The sequence below is a fragment of the Gobius niger genome (genome assembly GCF_951799975.1).
Source record: "Gobius niger genome assembly, chromosome: 6".
Classification (NCBI taxonomy): Eukaryota; Metazoa; Chordata; class Actinopteri; order Gobiiformes; family Gobiidae; genus Gobius; species Gobius niger.
The window spans coordinates 33,752,734-33,773,300 of NC_136857.1; the positions used below are offsets into that span (position 1 = coordinate 33,752,734).

General features: G+C 42.8%; 1 protein-coding gene across 2 annotated transcripts in view; it reads right to left on the reverse strand.

The window, feature by feature from the left end:
• Window positions 1-20,567, reverse strand: part of rtel1 (regulator of telomere elongation helicase 1) — a 35,525-nt gene that overhangs the window by 3,738 nt on the left and 11,220 nt on the right. Inside the window, exons 14-32 of one of the 2 annotated variants that reach the window (XM_079558730.1) lie at window positions 20,115-20,186; window positions 19,976-20,051; window positions 19,759-19,891; window positions 18,975-19,088; window positions 14,537-14,577; window positions 14,368-14,453; window positions 14,216-14,293; window positions 14,069-14,146; window positions 11,883-12,029; window positions 10,839-10,954; window positions 10,041-10,164; window positions 8,694-8,859; window positions 8,475-8,629; window positions 7,180-7,275; window positions 5,098-5,308; window positions 4,877-5,014; window positions 3,750-3,836; window positions 2,917-2,997; window positions 1,677-1,868 (exon numbers count right to left, since the gene is read on the reverse strand). In XM_079558730.1, the coding sequence (XP_079414856.1) occupies window positions 1,677-1,868; window positions 2,917-2,997; window positions 3,750-3,836; window positions 4,877-5,014; window positions 5,098-5,308; window positions 7,180-7,275; window positions 8,475-8,629; window positions 8,694-8,859; window positions 10,041-10,164; window positions 10,839-10,954; window positions 11,883-12,029; window positions 14,069-14,146; window positions 14,216-14,293; window positions 14,368-14,453; window positions 14,537-14,577; window positions 18,975-19,088; window positions 19,759-19,891; window positions 19,976-20,051; window positions 20,115-20,186 (2,191 nt within the window). Of the gene's footprint in view, window positions 1-1,676; window positions 1,869-2,916; window positions 2,998-3,749; window positions 3,840-4,876; window positions 5,015-5,097; window positions 5,309-7,179; window positions 7,276-8,474; window positions 8,630-8,693; window positions 8,860-10,040; window positions 10,165-10,838; window positions 10,955-11,882; window positions 12,030-14,068; window positions 14,147-14,215; window positions 14,294-14,367; window positions 14,454-14,536; window positions 14,578-18,974; window positions 19,089-19,758; window positions 19,892-19,975; window positions 20,052-20,114; window positions 20,187-20,567 lie in introns of both variants that reach the window. The other variant, XM_079558729.1, reaches the window with a different exon arrangement.

Consider the following 20,567-nt stretch of genomic DNA (forward strand, 5'->3'; position numbering starts at 1 on the left):
TTGCCGTGCAGACACTCCTCCTTTCTGTTCAAAAGAAGAACCTTTGCGGAGACTTGCAGTCAATCATTTCACGCTTTCGTTGTACGGTAATACAGTGACAAATAAAGCACTTACTTATGTGTACGTATGTGAGATACTATAGATTTATGAAAACCTTTCTTAATACATTAAAAAAATCTCTTCACAGGCCATAGATCTGCTTAGCTTCTATTGAAGTGGCAGAACAGCTGTTAAAGTATTCAGTTACATCAAAACCACTGAGCTGCTCAGTGAGAGCTCCACAAGGCTAGATATCAGTGATGTAGGTATATATGTTACAGGGAAAGTAGACAAATGCTAGGCATTCTATGGAATGACTTTAGCCAAACTGTGAAAGATATCAATATTCATTTGGATTCTTGGATTTCTGTAAAGCATTTTGCTGTAAATAGCTGTTGCCAAAAGCTGAAAATCTGTAAGACCAATTTCATAGGGCTTCAGGGCTTTAGAGATATTAACTCGACTGTTTATACTGAGCATCTCTAGCTGGTTCCATGGAAAACAGCATGTTCCAAGAAACTGAGGTCAACTAAAGGTAGTAGTGGAAGTGTATACATTTTAATCATGGTTTTGTCCTAAATGGTAAATGGTCTCAACTTGTATGGCGCTTTTCCACCTAAATTAGGCACTCCAAGCGCTTTAAATTACTTCGGCCTTGCATAAGCCTCTATTCCACAAGCGCGGATCGACGCACGCCACGATCTACGTACACGTATCGACTCTACCCAGAACACGCTCCTGCTTCCACCACACACACACCCGCATTTGTTGTGGGTGGCGCCCCCACAGAGGAGCACGCTGTCATTAAAGTTAAGTAAACCACGAGAACAGATGTGCACAAATACTGCCTTCTGGTGGGAGTTATGGAATCATTCTGAGGTGCCAAGGCTAATAAAACTGAAAAAAACCCACTAAAACACAAGCTACATAGGTAAGCAGCTAAAGATGCGCTAACAGCGGCTAAATGCTAATATCAGAAAAATCCCCTTTTAAAACAGCATTATAATGCTGTGAAATATTAAATCCGTATGACCAATCAGAGACCAACGTCTGTTAACGTCACATCAGACACGGACTAGTGCGCTTTGGCCACAGCCAGAGGTCGGTCCCAAAAACTATACCTCGTCAAACTGGTTTGGCGAGCTTTTCCATAACAAAGGCCAGTGCCAAACCGGTCTGACCAGGTATTGGGCTGATAGGCGCCTGCCTGTGGAAAGACTCTCTACTTTGCCTTTAAAAGCCTTTACACTGCCTGTAATATACAGTGTACAAATGATCTCCCATGTGAATCTTCCCCAAACACTGCTGTGTATAGATGACACTGTGATGTCTTGTCCGTGCATAGGTGGCTGCATTTAAGCCAAAAGTCAAAGGCGATACAAAACTAGATGCACAAATGCACCCATCTGTTTATCATCTTTACAATCCGTATGCACATCAAACATTGACATACTGCCCCCTGCTGGCTAGTGCTGTGAATGTGATCCAAACCAAGGACTGATGTGGATAAAGGAAGGGGACCCAGGCCGGTGGACCAGAGAACTGAACTTTCAAACAACCGAAAAACCAACTCTGATCTCACATTGTGCTGTGATACTCTAAAGCCATGGATGTGCTGAGTGTGAAGCTGAACGTACGTCGGAGCAGGTGGAAGTGCTCGTCTCTCTCCGTCAGCAGGCTCACCACGGTGCTGATCAGCTGCTCGTAGTTGTCCGAGAGCTTGTAACTGCGAATGGCCTGGAACAGCTGAGCAGACTTCTCGGGCCCCAGAGCCTTCTTCACGTCAGCCAGGAAGACGGCGTGGACCTCAGTCTTTGGAGCGGAGGAGGCTGGCACACACACAGACAAATGCAACTCAACTACAGTAGTATGGCCTTGGGACTCAACACCACTCTGGGATGACAAGCCGCCACCCAAATAATATCATATATAATAAATTAAATATATAAAAACTCACTAATTAGCACATTTTTGAAAGTTTCTCGGAAATAGTGTCAAAATAGCGTCAAAAATGAGAAGAAAACGAGGATAAAAATTTAAAAAAAGAGCTACGAAAACGTGAGAAAAAATAAATTCAAAAGTGACAAAAAAGTGACGAAAACATGGCAACAACACAAGGTAAAAGATGAGTTTGTAAGTCTTTCAAATCTTTCAAATGAGGCAACACACTGACCTATAGGCTGTAAGCTTTTACATTTGGGTGGAAAAAATGCACTTGGTTAAGGTGGGGGTTAAGAGGTTAAATAAGCCACAAAAACAGATTATAAACAAGCCCATAACAGGATTTGTGTGATGAACTGTGATTAATTGTGAGGAATTGTGGTGAATCGTGAAATGGTAAATGGTCTCAACTTATAGTCCTTTTCTATCTTCATTAGGCCCAAAGTGCTTTACAGCAAGGAACCAGTCACCCATTCACTCTCATTCATACACCAATGTACGGAGGATGAAGTGTCTTGCCCAAGGACACATCGACAGTGTGCACCTGCAGGAGCTGGGATTCGAATCCATGACCTTCTGATCATGAGACGACTCACTCTAGCACCTGCGCTATTGTCGCCTCTAGTGATGACATGTGCTAAACCATCCTGAAAGGTGATGAACTGTGCTGAATCGTGATGAATCAAGCTGAATCGTTATGAATTGTGCTGAACTGTGCTGAATCGTGATGAATCGAGCTGAATCGTTATGAATTGTGCTGAATCGTGATGAATCGAGCTGAATCGTGATGAATTGTGCCGAATCGTGCTGAATCGTGATGAATTGTGTTGAATCGTGATGAATCGTGCTGAACTGTGCTGAACTGTGCTGAATCGTGCTGAATCGTGATGAATCGTGCTGAATCGTGATGAATACCAGCCTGTGGTAGCGTCGGACCTGTTAGGTGGCCCTGCCCCAGGTTGAGCAGCTGAGTGCTGAGCTGACTGCAGGAGGTGGATACAGGCGTGGCACATGTGTCTGCAGAAGGGAACAAACAGGAGTCATTTACACAACTATATCAATGTAGCCATCGCTGTTTGTCCAACTGCAGCTCAATCTCTCGCCAAATTATTATTGTAATAATATTTTTTTATTATTGTAAAATTAGGGGCCACACAGCAGAACCGTGTTCATGTGGTTAAACGAAAGGAGCGCAAAGAGTGGCTAAATTAGCTCTGACTGAATGAAGTAAAAGATTGAAGTCCTGCCCTGTCAATATAGTACATCCCTGGCCCTGCCTCAGAGCAGCAGATCTGCAGATGACTGAGTCGGCCCCACCCACTGGAGCTCCGTGGAACAGAACCACATTACAAAAAGAAAATGCACTCTTAATTATTGGCCTATGATCAGTTTGTTTGGGATGAAAACGGCACACTTCTGTTTGAAACTTCTATTACACACATCGTTTGCTTCAGTCGTGTTTATGAAAAGTCACAATAATAAAGTTTGTCCACAAAAGGTCAGTGTTCAAGCAGCCAGAAGGCTCTGAATCTGTGCCAGACCTTTTGCCAGGAAAGCCTTGAAGTGTCACATGGCTTCACTAGGAGAAATAGTAAGTTCCTAAACCCCAGTCTAACAGTGGCAAAGGATTTCACTATTTTGCCGTTCTCTTCTGCTCTAGTTACTGTGTGTGACTGTTTTTGTCAGCAAGATTACCTTTGGCAGTATAGTGTATTAGTTCACAGAATAGACAGTGGTGCGAGTATCGTGTAGATGTGCAGAGGTCAGACCTGTGCTGAGGTGGGTTCCTCCGTGGTTCAGCTGCTGTGTGTCCAGCAATGTGCAGCTGGACGAGGGGGCTGGACACTCTTGGCTTTCTGCTGAAACATCACAGAAGGTTTAATATACACAGGGTCAATGGAAGTAGTAACCAATGACAATTTTATCAAGAGAGCAAATATCTCAAAGTTAGACTAAAAAGTCTGCTGCTTCATAATCTTTTATATTGGTGTTTACAGCTGGTTTGGACTAACACACTGTTATTATGGAACTGAGCCAAAGATCGAACTTTCTTGAAATAGTTTGTTGTTTGCTTTTAAATATATTTTGGCACTTAGATTTTATTACACAAAAACATTTCACATGCTGAGAAATGGGGTAAGGAGCGGAGCAAAGCCGAGGGATAAATACTCTCTCAGAGCTTCAGACTGATACGCAAGAGTCTGAGCACCACAGCCAAAGCTATGACAGAGAGAGTACGACTGTACAGCCTGACCCAGTATGAGAAATAGCGATTTAATGTTATCCTCTAACAAGTTAAACCATAATAAGCATAACATAGTTTAAAAGGAGTTAATAGCTCTTTTCTACAAGGAACATGCACACATTCATATTTTTAAACAAATCAGCTCAGCTCAGCTCAAAGGAACAGAACCCTGGCCAGCCATATTCACTTCTTTCTCTTTATATTTGAAACATATTTGAAAGAAAGTGTAGCTGGCCAGCGGATGCCTCCTCGGCAGAGAACCCAGCATGTGTGCTGCAGCTTTAACCTCTAGGCTAAAAGCAGCACCTGCTGTCATACAGGGGTATTCAAAAGTTTGGGCACCCCTGGAAAATGTTCATGATTTTCCTTTATAAATCATTGGTTGTCTGGATAAGAAATTTTAGGAAAACTCTTGAGGTAGAATAATAACTACAATTGATGCTTATGGGGCGACAGTGGTGCAGAGAGTAGAGTGGGTCGTCTTGTGACCAGAGGGTCGGTGGTTTGAGTCCTGCAGATGCACACTATTGTGTCCTTGGGCAATACACTTCCCCCACCTTTTCTAGTACACATTAGAACTTTAACAGACTACTCAGAACAGCAGAAGCTCGTTTCGATCAGAAAGTATTGAGAGATACAAACATTCCGTACCTCCTTGCTGAATAAGTGTCTTCTTGTTCTCCTTCGTCAGGGAGTGGTCGGCCTTAAAGCCACATCCATGTCCCGTCAGCTCCCTGCACTGTTCATCAAACCGCTTTTTGTGGTGAGGACGAACAAACTGGTAAAAACCTGAGGCGATAACAGAAGTGGACAGAGTTTTGCAAAGTGGAGGATGTGACACATGAATTCCTGACCATAGGAGCGGCGAGTACCTCGGAGCAGCCCATGTGTGTTGGCGTCCTCCGCCAGCGCAGTGATCTCAGTCAGCAGCGTGTCCAGCTGGTCAGTCTTCTTGTATCTCTGCAGAGCCAGGACCATTCGCTCAAAGTTCACCTGACTCAGACTCCTCTTCATCTCAGCGAGGAAAGCTTTGGCTCTGTCGGCTTTTCCCTCCTCCGACAATCCATCACAGACACTACTCTTCTGATGAAAAACATCCACAGACACAATTCATTGAAGCCAATATATTACTGCATAAACTAGATCTCCTGGCACGCGGTACTTGCTTAAGGGACTATTTAGGTAATAGTTCTCTGTTTGTACTTAATATGCTGTTGTTTACCACGGAGAATACTTTTACTTTGTGCAGTAAATATTATTTGAACCTGCATACTGGATCTCTGCGAGTGCTTTGTGGGCTATTTTTGTGGGCTATTGATGATTTCCATCCACACGACAGCTGTCATCATCTTTAAAATACCAACAATAAGGCACAAGAACAATTCTAGAGGTAGAACTGACATTATTTCCTGTTTTCATGTGCATTTTAATAAGGTAAAGTCTGCTATAAAGTGTTATACGTGTGATCTTACAAAATTAGCCTTTGTCTGAATGAGCTCAGCCTAAAGAATCCTTCAACCTAAAGCTCTTAGTGCAATTAAAATGTCTGCTACCTCGTGCTACAGACGTGACGCAGAGAAAATCAATTCACTGCAATATCTTTTAAATCCTTAGAAAACACAAAGCCTGGGGGAACATTTACAGAAGTGTGACAAGACCGCCTGTGGTACAACAGCTAGCCTACTAAAACATATTTAAAGTACAACATTGCAGTAACATGCAACAACACCCACACTACTTGCTTCTGAGAGCACGAAAATACAAAAATGTAATGTAATTACAGCACTGCTCTGTCAAAACTACTTCCAATAAACATAGGACTAAGTCAGGGCAAAACCAGGACTATACTCAGAACTAAACGAGGACTATGTCAGGACAAATATTAGAGCTAAAGTATGACTAAACCACATCTAAATCAGCCAAAGGCCAAATGCAGAAAGTGTGAGGAGTTGATAATGTCAGAACCAAACAGAGCCAAGAGCAGTGGTCCCAACGCGATATCATCAATAGAAACATTCATTCACAACTTTAACAAGATATTGTGCAGAAAGTGCAAAGTGATCCCTTGTCGGTAGAGTGGTTTGTCTCGTGATCAGAAGGTCGTGGGTTCAAATCCCAGCTCCCGCAAATGCACACTGTCGTTGTGTCCTTGGGCAAGACACTTCACCCACCTTGCATCAAGTGTCTGCGTACACTGGTGTATGAATGAGAGAGTGAATGAGTGACTGGTTCCTTACTGTAAAGCGTTTTGGGCCTGATAAAGGAAAGCGCTGTATAAGTTGAGTCCATTTACCATTAAACAGCTGGCTGACCCTTCTTTTGCAGCAATAAGTGCTTTTCTGTCGGTGCAGACGCTCACAACAATCATGATGAAGTTTAGATCCTTCCGCTTTACAAAACTGCTGCGAGATTCGGGAGGTGCACTCACTTATTCCTCCCTGTCCTGTGAATGTTTACATGTTATGGCCAATAAAAATATGATAAAATGTAAATGTCCTAAGACTGGGATCTGCTGAATCCAGACTGAGCGAGGAAATTTTTTTTTGCACTTCTGCAGTGAGTCAGGTCTCTAACACGAAGCACAAAGAGACCACAGTAAACTTTGTTAGAAGGGACGAGAGGAGCAGCTGATAAAGAGAAACTATTGTCAAAATGTTGGTTCTGTCTGAGCAAGGAAAATATTAATAAACAAAAAATATGGTGCTTAGGGTAACTGTTAGTTAGTTAACACATGCATGTATCCATTTGTCTGCCATTTAGAGAAAACATTTGCCTTGTTGAGTCTAAATGTCTCTGAATGACTGACTGAGTTGTTTGTGGCGTTGGGTATTTGCTAATATATGAATAAATGCATCTTTTTAGTCTGACACGCAGCAGTACCTGTACTTATAGTAAAAAGAGTTTACATGACCAGTTGCTAATATATAACATTGAGGATGGTGCTTTGGACAAACCTGCTCTTGGACTAATTTGATTTTGCGTTTTCCTCCTCTGAGTTCTTCTTCTATCCTCTTGTCGTACTGCAGCGACAGAGTGGACAGTCGACTCACCTACACAGAGAAAAGGTCAGTGATGTGCAGCAAACAGCAAAGCAAACTTTCAAAGTTTGTACTCTTTAAAAGTTCAAAGTTGGATATTAGACCAACTTTATTGTCCACTGATGTCCACAGTATTGAGCGTAAACACATTTGTTAGAATCTGTTGGATCACAAAATGTGGTTCGTTGGCTTAATGGGTGCTGAGCACAAGGGTAGAGGAAGCCAGGAATGTTATGTGGAAATGAACAGGAATTACAGAGAATTTACAGGGATTAACAGGGAATTCACGCAACTGAAGGCTGCTTCTCTACAGAGGCATAGCATAACATATAAATAATGGTCGACTGAGACGTGTGTGCCGTTAGCAGCTGACCGCAACAAGCACTAGTTGCTGCTTCCCCTTCACTCCTTATCATCTTTACTTCACATTGTATGCGGCCTCATGTACTTCATTCAGCAGTTTCAAGATCTCACAGGACATACTACAAACTTTATTCCACTGTGAGTTAAACATTGGCCATGTCCTGAGAAAAAGAGAACATATCTCTGGCTCTGGTGTTAAAGAGCATGCGACAGAAACATGACCAAAAACTAGCATGTACTCCTTTTTTATGGCAATACATGTGATGAATGCAGAGTCCAAAACAGAGTGGTTCCAAAAGGAGCTCTAATCGGGTTATTCAGATGCTTTTTAAACACTATGCGTGTGAACCGCTCTCTGATGTTTGCAGGGAAAGTGCCTATGCCTTCTAGACTTGAGTGAATGTGAAGTGTTTCTGACTGAATGATTCTGGATTCCTCAGTGTGACAGACAGATTTTCCAGCTTAAAGGTGCAGTGGTAACAGAACAGTATTTTTATTGTTTTTGTCCGTTTGCTTGAGCTGTTCTGTGGCATTGGACCATGGAATGTATGAACATTTTTGCAGAGAGAATGAATTTGACTTAGTTTGACAGAATTCCGACACCTATGCCGCTATAATCTTCTGACATTTAGACTCGTTGACATTGGCCTTATGTTCCAATGCAAGTCCAGTTGGTTTGCTATAATGTTAGAAGACTATATTAACCATTTGAGTGACTGAGATCTACATTGTTTTGTTCAAAAATCACACAAGTCAACTGGACAAGTTTTAAATAAGATGTAGAATTGTAGAAACAGTCATCCAATTTGTGCTTGAGACAAGAAACATTAGTCATATGAAGTGAATACCTTCCCTCCATTGGCCCACGCCTCCTCCTCTGCTCCTGGGGAACGCTGTTGTTCCAGTGCGTCCAGCAGGGTGGCGGGCCTCCTGTGGCTCTCCTGTCCTCCTGACTCGTACTTGAGACAGATTTTGGCCAGGCCATTAGCCCCAGGTTTGTCCTCTACAGACACAGTGGACATGAGGAAAAGCCCAGACTCTGATGTACAGCACAGCAAGAGACTCACCCAGCCGCCTCCTCTTCAGACTGGGGATGTGAGTGTCCACAGCTTTGGCCTTCTGGGTGTCCGTGCTGTGAGTCCTCTGTGACTGTGTGCTGGTGCCCAGGCCACAGTCAGATGAACACACTGGAGCCGCACTCTGGACAGGAGGCTTTCTCTCCACAGGTGGTCTCTAAAACAACCAGAAACCCATGTCAGTCCTCGGGCAGTCCAGATGGGTAATTCAGAGACAATAATACTTTAGATCTGATATAGATCGAATATAGCTGAGGGTGACAGGGACATGTTCCTGATGGACAAAGAGTGGTTTAAAGAAGTATAAAGGAGTACGTATTATGAAAGATCAGTATGCCTGGCCCTCAACAAGCATAAAGGACTCTCACACCGGGATGGAGCTGCCCCAGACATGGTTTGGAGACATCACTGAGATGTCGACCACCAAGTACATTTTGATGTAAAGTAAGTAATGACATATATATATATTGTTTTTTGTCCCTTATTCCCGGGTCTCAGCAACTACTCAGTGTCTAGTGTCCTCCAGACCAATGAGACAAGCTTTTTCTGTGAAACAGCCTGTCCAGTCCAATCAGGAGGGAGGGGCAGGATTCTGTTCCTGTTCTCCTTATTTTGCAAACTTTTTACACAAAGCACCACTTTAGTTACACATTAACAGGCAAAGGGCTGAAATCATGATTTACGTGTAGAAGGATCCAGTGCAAAGACAAACAGCCATTATTTATTGTTCCATTTAAGAGAAAATACTGTTGATGTCCCTTGTAATTAAATTAAACAAATGAATGAATGTAGTAAAAAAATTCTCACAAATCGCTGAGATTTGTGAGAATTAGCAAATAACTATTTTAAAGCAGTACTAAGTAAGTTGTTTACCTTAATAAATCCTTTCCGTAGTCCCTCTGTGGGTAATACAAGTGTCAATGGGATGATTGGGGGGTCTTTCATCTACCCCCGGTGTCTCTGGCCAGAAAACCACAATTGCAACTTTCCTGCCTATATTGGTAGGAGTCACCGATACACACTAATGGAATCATGAAGAAGAAGCTAACAGGCTAACAGGCACAGCTAACTGTGGGCTAGCGCCACTTAAACAGTATTTACAGCCAAGCTTGAGTGAAAAAAATTACCTTCATTGTGTAATTGGATGAATAATGTCCCTCTGTCCCTTTGTCTTTTCTGTCAGCGTAGGATTTACTCTCACGGACAATTAATTAATTGACATGCTACGACACCTGCAGTGGCGCTTCTGGCCTCTAGGGGCACGAGTTACTTAATACTGCTTTAAATAGTAGTAAATAGCAATTTTTGCTCATTCAGCCATCATAGGTAAACCCTTACCATTTTCTGAGCAACTCGGAAAAACTGAGACACATCGCGGACCACGTTTCCAAAGGCGGTATATGTTCGCACATACGGCCGGACCCACTTAGGCAGCTGAGCGATGGCACTAGAACCTTTGAACCTGAAAAAGAGGAGACACCAGCAAATCTTTAGGTCTTTACCAAAGCCAGTACAATGGCAACGGGTCAGACAAAGAGCGGTTCAGAAGCCCCTTATGAGAGACCAACAGTCCCAGTTAGAACCATGAGGCCGTCCTGTGGACCCACCACCTGCAGGAGGAGCAATGTGATTTTTCCACAACCCGAAAACGAAAAAGTGGAGGAAAATGGATGGATGGATTTCAATACTGCCACACATTTGATCCGATCCACTTGTGGGTTTGACCTTAACGTATCAGTGTGAGGCGTTTCAAGATAGATTTTCGTGAGATTGAAAACCACACATTGTCCTGTACCATTTCTTAGAAAGCTGGCAGAAAAACTCCTGGATCATTGTGAAATAACTTAATTCATGGTTACGGCACGACCGTGTTCTCGAGAAAAGTTAGGACCAATCATCCCTGAAGACATCCACACACAATAAAATGGATTTGTAATCAGGAACACGGCCTCATGGTGGAATTTTGAAGTGACGATGAAATGCACCGCAATGACAGAGTGGCTGTTCGAAAAATATGTGGTGTAAACACAAACCTGCCTTCCAGCCCCCATCCATTGGGTCCTCTCCCAGCCCACTGTGACCCTCCTGAACATCCCCACCCCATGTTCAAAAAATGAAGTGTAAAGTGACAGTGACCTCTCATCACACAGAAAGATGGCCCCGTAGTCCTCTTTGTGTCGGATGACTCTGCCCACAGCCTGGTTCACTGCTCGGAAGGCCTGCTGCCGGTACCACTCCTGTCCGGTCAGGTACTGCTCAAAACACAAAGCATGTCATTTCAAACCTTGTTCTATTCATCTGAGCTTAGTTTAAACAAGAAAGTCATGCTCAGTTCACACAACACAACACAGCACCAGAACCTCTCTTCAGAATCAGACAGCCACTGTCACTGAAAGGTCGTAGGACATTCACAGGAATTTGCACTGGTGCAATACTTCTCCTCACGCACGCGCACGCACACACGCGCACGCACGTGCCCTCATGCGCGCGCACACACACACACACATACACACACACACACACACACACACGCACACACAGGCGCGCACACACACACGCGCACGCACACACACACACACACACACACACACACACACACACTACATCTGTCTCACACTTGTTATATCTGTCTCTTACACACACTACTCCTCGTCACTGATGGAGAATTATAGAGTTAATTCGGCCATGGCACATTCCTTTCGAATCTTATCACATTGTACTGTCAAAGGGGAACATTCAGGCGCCGACCTTCTACATGACTTGTGGCCTAGTCAACGTGGCACATTGTCCGAGAGGTAGACTGTTAGTGCCTATGTGTAACCGAGGCTATATAGCTCTCTTCATGTGGAAGTATCCCCAGACTCTGAATGATCAATGCTCTGAACATTGTGTTGACTGTTCAAATGTCTCCAGGCCTGTAATACGGTAATAAACTTCTACCATGTAAGACATCCAGACCGTGTCCCGTCTCTCCATCCACATCTCCTCCGGACTCCTTTAGTATTTCCCTAACAGTCACATACGTCGTAATGGCACGTAATGGCATGGCACTGAACTGGACTGTTTGTCTGTCCTTTTATTCATTGCTGTGCAGCACTTTGATCACCAGTAGTTGTTGCAAAGCACAATCATACTGTAAATAAATACTGCAGGTTTGAGGACCTGGCAGAAATGGCTCACCTTGACTCCGGGAGTTTTCTTGCGGCACATCTCGTCCAGAAACTGCATCTTGAGGACGACTCGTGGGTCCATCTTTGGAGGGAAGGGCAGTCCAGTGATAATGACGCCTCGCCCGTACGAGTCGGCAAAGTCCAGTCCTTCACTGGCCTGGAACACAATCACAAACTACTTATTCAGGGTTTATGAACATAGCATGGTCAAATGTAATGATTCTAATTCCCCTTTATTGCCCAAATACTAGATTAGATGCAAAACTGCATTAAAATGTATAGACATTTTCAGCAAATTTTGCAACTGACCCAGTATAAAAACATTGTCACTATATCCAAAGAAATATAGATTTAATGCCTATTGGAATCAACCCTATCATTAAAGGGACTATAAGGAGTTTAAAAATGTTAAAATTAAGTATTTTCCTCCCCCTACATGTTCCAGCCATGTCCTAATGTGTAGAATGAGCTCAGACCTGTTCACCACAACTGCCTCTAAAATCCTGTACGGTCACTCAAAAATGTGTCACGTCGGCCCGAATTGCCGTCATGCACGAGCTTAATATAGAAGGTGCAGTTACACATATGGCCTGAGGTGGCAGTAGTGAGTATAAAATGGCGAACTTGCTTCCAGCCCCTTTAAGGCTGTGCAATTTATATTATGTATTTTTTATTATTATTTGAATCCCCATTAGCAGCTACTCTTCCTTGGGTCCTTTATACAATTCACATATTAACAAAAATAATTACAATGCATTTAGGGTTAGCTGACATGTCACCAATACATATTCATAAGAAGAAGAAGAATACATTAATCTTATTATAGAGACCAGTAAAGATCCAGAGAGCATAGATTCATTCAAAAGTTTCTTTAGAGTAGCTTTGGCAGAAGCTCTGATGCCAGCAGGGGGCAGTCTGTTCCACATACAGTGGCAAGAAAAAGTAAGTACACCGTCTGGAATTTCTCACATTTCTGGATGTACTTAATTTTTCTCACCACTGTCGTTAAAACTCTGAACATCACAGATTTACAAACTGTAACAAAAAGTCAGTGTCTTCTACTCTGAGCCATGAGAGACGAGCATGAAGATCAGCTGAACTCTGTCTGCAGTCTGCTTTGTTCTGTGCAGTTGAAAATTTAATCAGGTGTTTTTTGACTGCACTGGACCACACCACAGAGCAGTAGTCTGAAGCCGAACCACCCGAATCTGGAGTCAGCAGAATGTTTATATTGAAATACATGTATTAGGATCCTAACCTGGGAAGGTATGTGGCACCACCCCCGAACAGATTTCTATCACATCTGAAGACATTATAATCTGCTACAATTATCAGTGATTGATTGATCCAAATGCATCTCTAACACAGCCGTAACATTCATCCTTTTAATGCAACTAAAACTAGACATTTCATAACATTTCTCTCTTAAACTTGTGATATCTATGTGAGCAGCAAAATGTTTGTTTAAAAAGCAGACTCTAAGTATTCCCATATAGCTATTCCCATACATCTGTTTCCATGTAATTATCATCATGACCTAACCTTATAAAACACTTATTTCACATCTTTATCAAATGTTGTCTCCATCAGTGGTTAGACCTATGCCATATTCAGCTAAAGCCCATTTCCTGTTGGTATTTTGTGGGTATTTATATTTCGTCATTACGACTTTCCAAACTGGGCCCGTTTGTAAATCAGTGGTCAGTGAGGCAACTGCCGTTGTGGTGTTGGGCTGTACAAAAACTATTTCGTTTGATATTTATCTCATACATACTTGTCTTTTTGTTGACTTTTTTATACATTTGTTTTTGGCTCATAGACATCTGTGGTCCATTTGTCTCACGCAAAAACTCTGACAAAGGTCGAAACGTGTTGATGTTTGAATCTGGTTACAGTGCCTTGGTTTTGTCCTTTTTATCAAGGCAAGATTTGATAACTTCAGTTAGATGTTTCAATATTGCACTGATTCACCAGATTTATGTGGGAAAATGGGCTTTTCTAGGGCCATTTTATGCATCCATCTGCAACTTTTTTTCAATACAACACAAAAATAACCCATACTTTTACCCATAAAACTTGGCCTTATCCATTTTTCAGATTTGGTTACCACATATACAGGCAATGTTGGTCATTTTTACACAAATCACCTTGGTGCGCATATGAAAACATCAAATAAAAGAAAACAGTTTTTCTCACCTTTCCTCGACACACGGCAAAGAAGCTCCCTCCCTTTGACACAGGGTCGTTCACTTTGCTGTAATAGCCTTCTATAACCTGTAAAAGTATCACCCATGTTACACAATACAATTACAGGTGAAGTCTATTCAAGTCAAGTAAACTCACCTCATTGAACGTGCCTTTTCCCTTGGGCTCCACAAACATGGGCTTGACCTTCTCGATGCGATCTGCCTGTCCTTTATCCTGGACAAAAACAACACCATTCAGCAGGACAGTAGAACTGGGTGAAACTGTGAGGCTCCAACATTTGCACTTACTCTCCAGAACTCCAGAGTCTTCTCCATCAGCGGGAAAGAGGGGAAAAACACGAGGAGACCATAAGGAACAACCCGGCTCAAATTAGCTTCAGAGGAAAACCGAGAAACGTCCAGTCAATCAAAGTCAGACAAAGACAGAGGGGAAGTTTCATTAGATGATGTCTCTTACCTACGGTGCTACCCAAGGACGCCATGTTTTCAGGGAGAAACCTATGTCAAGAAAACACACATTGCACATTTTTTAAACCTGCTTTTGAGCACCTCAGCAATGACATGAAACATACACGGAAAAGACACCTGATGAGTAAATAGAGCTCTCTTAACATCTTGTTTCTTGTGCTAAGTGGGGAAATTACCCATGGAAAAACAAAATTCACATCACCGTTTCTATCAAAGAACTAGCTAACAGATGAAGAAGAAGAAGAACTTTATTTATATAGCGCCTTTCACAGACATAGTCACAAAGTGCTTTACACGAGACAATTGTACGCTCACTCCATACTCGGTAGTGGTAAACTACGTTTGTAACTTCAGTTTCCCCTGGGGGAGACTGACAGAACACGTCTGTCCACCACCATACATTCATCCTACGCAGACACGGGGAGAACATGCAAACTCCACACAGAAAGGCCCCGTCCTGCTGGGAATCGAACCCGGACCTTCTAGCGGCGAAGCGAGAGCACTAACCGCTGCGCTACCGTGCCGCCCAAGATGAATGCCTTGGACTAGGTATGAAAGCCTTCAATATTTCATGAAAGATTAAGTGTAATCATTGTACTGTTAAGAGATTTGTGGCTGATTCAGAGCACACACGGGTTTTGTAGATAAAGGCACAAGCAAACAGGACATCAAGGTGTAGGACCCTCCAGAGGCTGCAGATGGTCTTCTATCCGGGCCTCCCCTAAACTGTTAATTGAAGCTGAAGCAGAAACGGCTGCAGTGGCTCAGAAATACAAGACTAATTTTCAAACAGTCTTGTTCACTGATGAGCGCCATGTAACCCTGGATGGTCAGATGGAAGGAGTAGTGGATAGTTGGTGAATGGCTACCATGTCCCAACAAGGCTGTGACATCAGCAAGGGACGGAGTCATGTTTTGACCTGGAATCATGGGGAGAGAGCTGGTCGGTCCTTTTAGGCTACCTGAAGGTGTGAAAATGATCTCTGAAAAATATGGAGTTTCTGACTAAAAAGATAACTGATCACTTCAGAGACAGCAGAGACACTCAGAGTCTGTGGGAGGGAATAAAGACCGTCACAGACTATAGGCCTCCTCAACAAACCTGTGACAGTGACATCTCTCTGTTGAATGCGCTGAATGAATTCTTTGCTCGCTTCAAGGCACTCAACAGAACCCCGGCACAAAAGTCAACCTCTTCTCCAGAAGACCAGGAGCTGAAGCTATCTTCAGAGAGCGTGTGAATATCTCTGAGCAGGATCATTATACGCAAAGTATCGGGTCAAGACAACATACCAGCTCACTTAAGTCTTCACAGACATTTTAATAATAATAAGAATGCATTGATTTTATATAGCGCTTTTCAGGACACTCAAAGACGCTTTACATTGCACTATTCGTTCACTTCATACTCAGTGGTGGTAAGCTACTATTGTAGCCACAGCTGCCCTGGGGTAGACTGATGGAAGCAAAGCAACCAGTCTGCGCCATCAGCCCCTCCGACCACCACCAACCACTCACTCACTCACTCTACTGGACCATGCACACTACATCACTGGTCAAGAAAAGTAATCAGTGTCTCTACTTTCTCCGCAAGTTGAGAAGCCTCCGTGCAACTTCTACAGAGGGACTATAGTGAGCATCCGGACCAGCTCTGTCACTGTGTGGCACGACGCCAGCACTGCGTCCTGCCGAAGGAGCCTCCATCATATCGTGTAAGCAGTGGAGAAGATCTGCAGAGCCCCTCTCCCCTTCTTTAAGGACATGTACGCCACCCGTCTCACCCGCAAAGCCTTCAGAATCACCAGGGACCCTTCGCACCCATCACACAGTCTCTTCAGGGAGTAGACTGCGGAATCCAGTTTCAGTCAACTGAAAAACAGATTTATCCACCGGGCTTTCAGGAAGCTGAACTCCCTACTTTCCCTGTGCTCCCAACCCTCACTCCCCCACCCGTTCCACAACCAGATCAATTCATTAACAAATTTATTGTCTAATAAAAATCTTTGAATGGACCCCATCCTATCCCTGACCTAAATCCTATTGAGAACCTTTGGCGCCTCAAGCAAAACATCTATGAGGCGCCGCCCAGCCTCATAGATGTTTTCATCCAAACATCAACTCTGAGAGGCTATTCTGACATCCTGCAAAGAAATCCAAGCAGAAACTCCCCAAAACTCACTAGTTTAATGGATGGAAGAATTTTGAAGCTGCTATCAAATAAGAGGTCCTATTTAAAAATGCGTCTAATCGAATTTTAATCTAATCGTGATTATAATAAAGTTCGATCACGATAATCCCGTGGTGCGTTTTAATTGAGGAGAATTGGCCAGAACTGTCGCATTCTGGACAAAAATATGGACGGCGCGATGCTATAGCGCCTGTCAGGTCAATCCCAGGGAAAATTTCGGCCCAAACAAACAGGAAGCACAGGACGGCACATGCAGCACAAAGAGGAAAGGACCTGGTGATTTTACTGTAAAATCAGCTACAAAGTTGCGCTCGTCTAAAGAGCAAAACAGAAGCATGTGAGGAGCCTCAGAGGACCACGACGCACACGGGGATGAAGAGTTTATACCTTCGAGGAGAACTATCGATTGCTATGTGAACCATGTGGATTTGTACGGGGCTGCAGCGGTGGATTAGCTGGACTTCTAACAGTGAATTGTAAGTTTGATCGTCTTTTTCACTGATAAACGCGCTGTTTACTCATGTCTTTATGCACATAATAAGTTGTTAGCGCACAAACATGCGCTCGTTGTCTGCTTCTGACATACTTCAAACATTCCACTTTTTTTGCGTCGCCTTTGCAGATGTTTGTGTGTTGCTTGGCCAGGTGAGGGGGTGACATGGGGAGGGTGTACTGTAACACTAGAAGTGTGGAGTTTGTTTTTGCTGATGAGTCAGTTTGGCTGCAGCATCTGTTTACATGCTATTCCAGGAAAGACCACATTTATTGTTTTTTTCTTTTTAACAATAAAGTCTAATTGAAAATCGAGATCGATCAATATGGGGAAAATAATCATGTTTGTTTTTCTTTTCAAAATCGCCCAGCCCTAGTGCGTGTGACTTTAGTACTTATGCATCAACAGTTCACTTTGTGTATATTAATCGTGTTTCTGTTGTGAATGGAGTAATAGTGCTTTGAGTGCCTCGTGGCTTAGGACAGACCCGAGTAGTGCAGGCAGGCCGAAGGCTGTCCTTTCCTGCGTGTGACCATTAATGCGTCGCATGTTATATAGGCGTGTTCATAGGTAATTTGGTAAGGATTACAGAGCACGTCACCACCTCGGCTCTCTTAAAGGGCCCGCTATAGCGGGGCAACTCCACAGTTCCTACAGGGCAATACACTTATTCTTATGTCTTTTCCTGTTCATTTATACAGTCCTTTATTTACATTGATTTCAGTAGAAGTTTAATAGAGCGTTGTTTAGTAATTGATATTATTATGTACATTATTTATCTTCATATAGATTTTCCTTTGTTGTAAAAGGGGTTAGGCAGAATAAGTCTTGGCTTCAGCCTAAACCCCTTTCGGTCAGGCATCATTTAGATTAAATTCTTAATGTATGTGGTTTCTTATTGTATAATGTCTAAGATCTTTGGAAAACATGTGACATGTGATTTAAATGTTCATAATGACCGAAGAAAATAAATTAACTAACTATCTAAATTAACTAACTTTGTGTTTCCTATTATAGAACCACACCCACATATAGGTTACACACCCCTGGTTAAAAAAACCTTCTCTAAAGACATCTGGCTTGTTCTTAGGAAGGCACTCTGCAGCAGGTCAATACAGACAGCGCCCCCTAGTGTTTTTCAGTAGAGATAGACGGTGTGTGTGGCTTAGCTGTGAGTCTCGCCCAGATACCTCCTCGTTTATCCCTTCTTTGTTTCCTGTAGCGCCTCTTGTGACGCCTCCACTGTGCTGCAAGTGTGGGGGGGGTCTTGGTGCCTCTTTCAGTGTTTCAGAAGAAGAAATGTGTAGGTCTCAAATGGGTTTAGCTCATGAACTGCTGTTTGTTTACTTTTTACTCAGCAGTAAAATAATCTACCGAATCCCACAAAAACGAAGCATAGATGTATAAAAACATCAAGCAAAACAATGTGGAGCACAGAAATCACAAATGCAGCAAAAAATGCAGCTGTACCAAGAGAGAGGGAGGTTTCTGCTTGTTTCAACGTCGCCATGATATTACGGACACTGCATTAAATGCGGGACTAGTGCTGGGCTATAAATAAAATGTATTTGATTAAAGCAGCACTAAGTAACTCTTGCCCCTAGAGGCCACAAGCGCAACTGCAGGTGTTAGCAAGTTACGATTTTTTGTCTTGGAGAGTAAATACTATGCTGACAGAAAAGACGAAGGGAGAGATAGCAATAACGATGATGTTTATTGTTTGCATGTGTCAGTGTGTGGCCTGACCGTCTGTCGAAGGCTGAGGTCAGCCGCACCTCATCAGGGCCGCACTGGATGACGCTGACGAAGATCTGGTCTCTCTGGATCACATGATCGTTCTCCAAGCGGATGGGGAAGTCTCTGTAAACATGTCAACTCTTTTTACCAAAGATAAACAAATACATTCTCTGTGATATGCACACCCAGGAGCGCCCGTGTTCAGTGTGATGGTTCTGGTGGACTTGCCGCCGACTCATACAGCCTGTGGTCTCCCCTTCAGAAAGTCCAGCAGCCACAAGTAAGAACACAGCAGACAAGTATGAGTCGGGCCGTCCTGAATAACGTTCTTCACGCTAAAAAAACTCTTTTGAAACATGCTCTGTTAAAGACACTATACGTTTCTGCTCAAATTAATAAATAAATGAAAATGAAATGAATACCTTCTTTTATTACAAACAGCATAAAGCTAGAAATGATCAAAAGTGTATTTAACATTTCTTAGCAAATGATGGAGTAGACGGGACCTGGAAAAAAGTTTTGTAAAGTTGATAAAAATAGTAAAGTTTTGCTAATTTGAATCTGTTTTGAATCGTTATCTGAATTTTAGTAAATAAATTATAAATAAATACTACATGGCACTAGAAAATTTCAGTTTTAATGTTCTTAAAATTGTTCAAAACTTCAACATTCTCACTGTTAATTCCAATGCAGGTCCATCAGAAAAGGTTTTTTAAGAAATGTATAGGATTTTTGATTGTAACTTCTACATAATACAAATAAAATAAACCCTACATCAGTAACTGCGACTTACATTCTCATCTCCGAGGTGAAGGAGGACAGAGGAGACAGCGTCCCACTGGTCAGAATGATGCAGCGGACGCCCTGGTTGGCCAGCTCCTGCATGCTGAATCCTGGGGAAAAGCACCAGTAGCTCAGAATGTTCCCTGTATCAGAACAAAGAGGGTTTTAGTGGCCACTTCAGACTGACAGGGCCGTCTAGTTCGACATCAGAACAAACACTGGAGCACCCTGTTTCTTTGGTGCAGAGGAAGCCCATGGGTCTGCGCTCTTTTTCTTTGAAACTTGATCACGGTGAATATGGACCTACAAAATAAAAGCATCAGTTAGACTAAAATAAAGCATAATGAATAAAACATCATGGCAAACCTTAAAATGAGCAGTATTGGCTTGCATCAGCAGTGTACGATCTTTCTCAGCTGGTTCACCGCAGAACACAAGCTGTAGAAGATGGGTAAACATATAAATCAAGCACAATCCAAGAATGTGTAACCAGAGTGTTAGCCATTTATGAAGCTGTGTTGCAAATGTCAACTCCTTATAACTGCATTGTGAAGTTACTTCAATTTTTGTTGTGATATTTATATTTCTACTACTAGGGAGAGGGGGGTGGAGTTAACTGAATCCAAGCGTCTTGTCTTCCGGGTTGGAAAAATACCTCCAGCAATTACTTATACTGTATTTCTCACAAACATGAGTACTCCATAGTGGTAGAGGCTAAATGGCTAAAATAGCATGATACAGATTCTTTAAACGAGCTGGACTTGTCCTTAAAGCCACAGTATGAAGCTGCTCTGAGGGCTTTTCACTTTCATTAATACT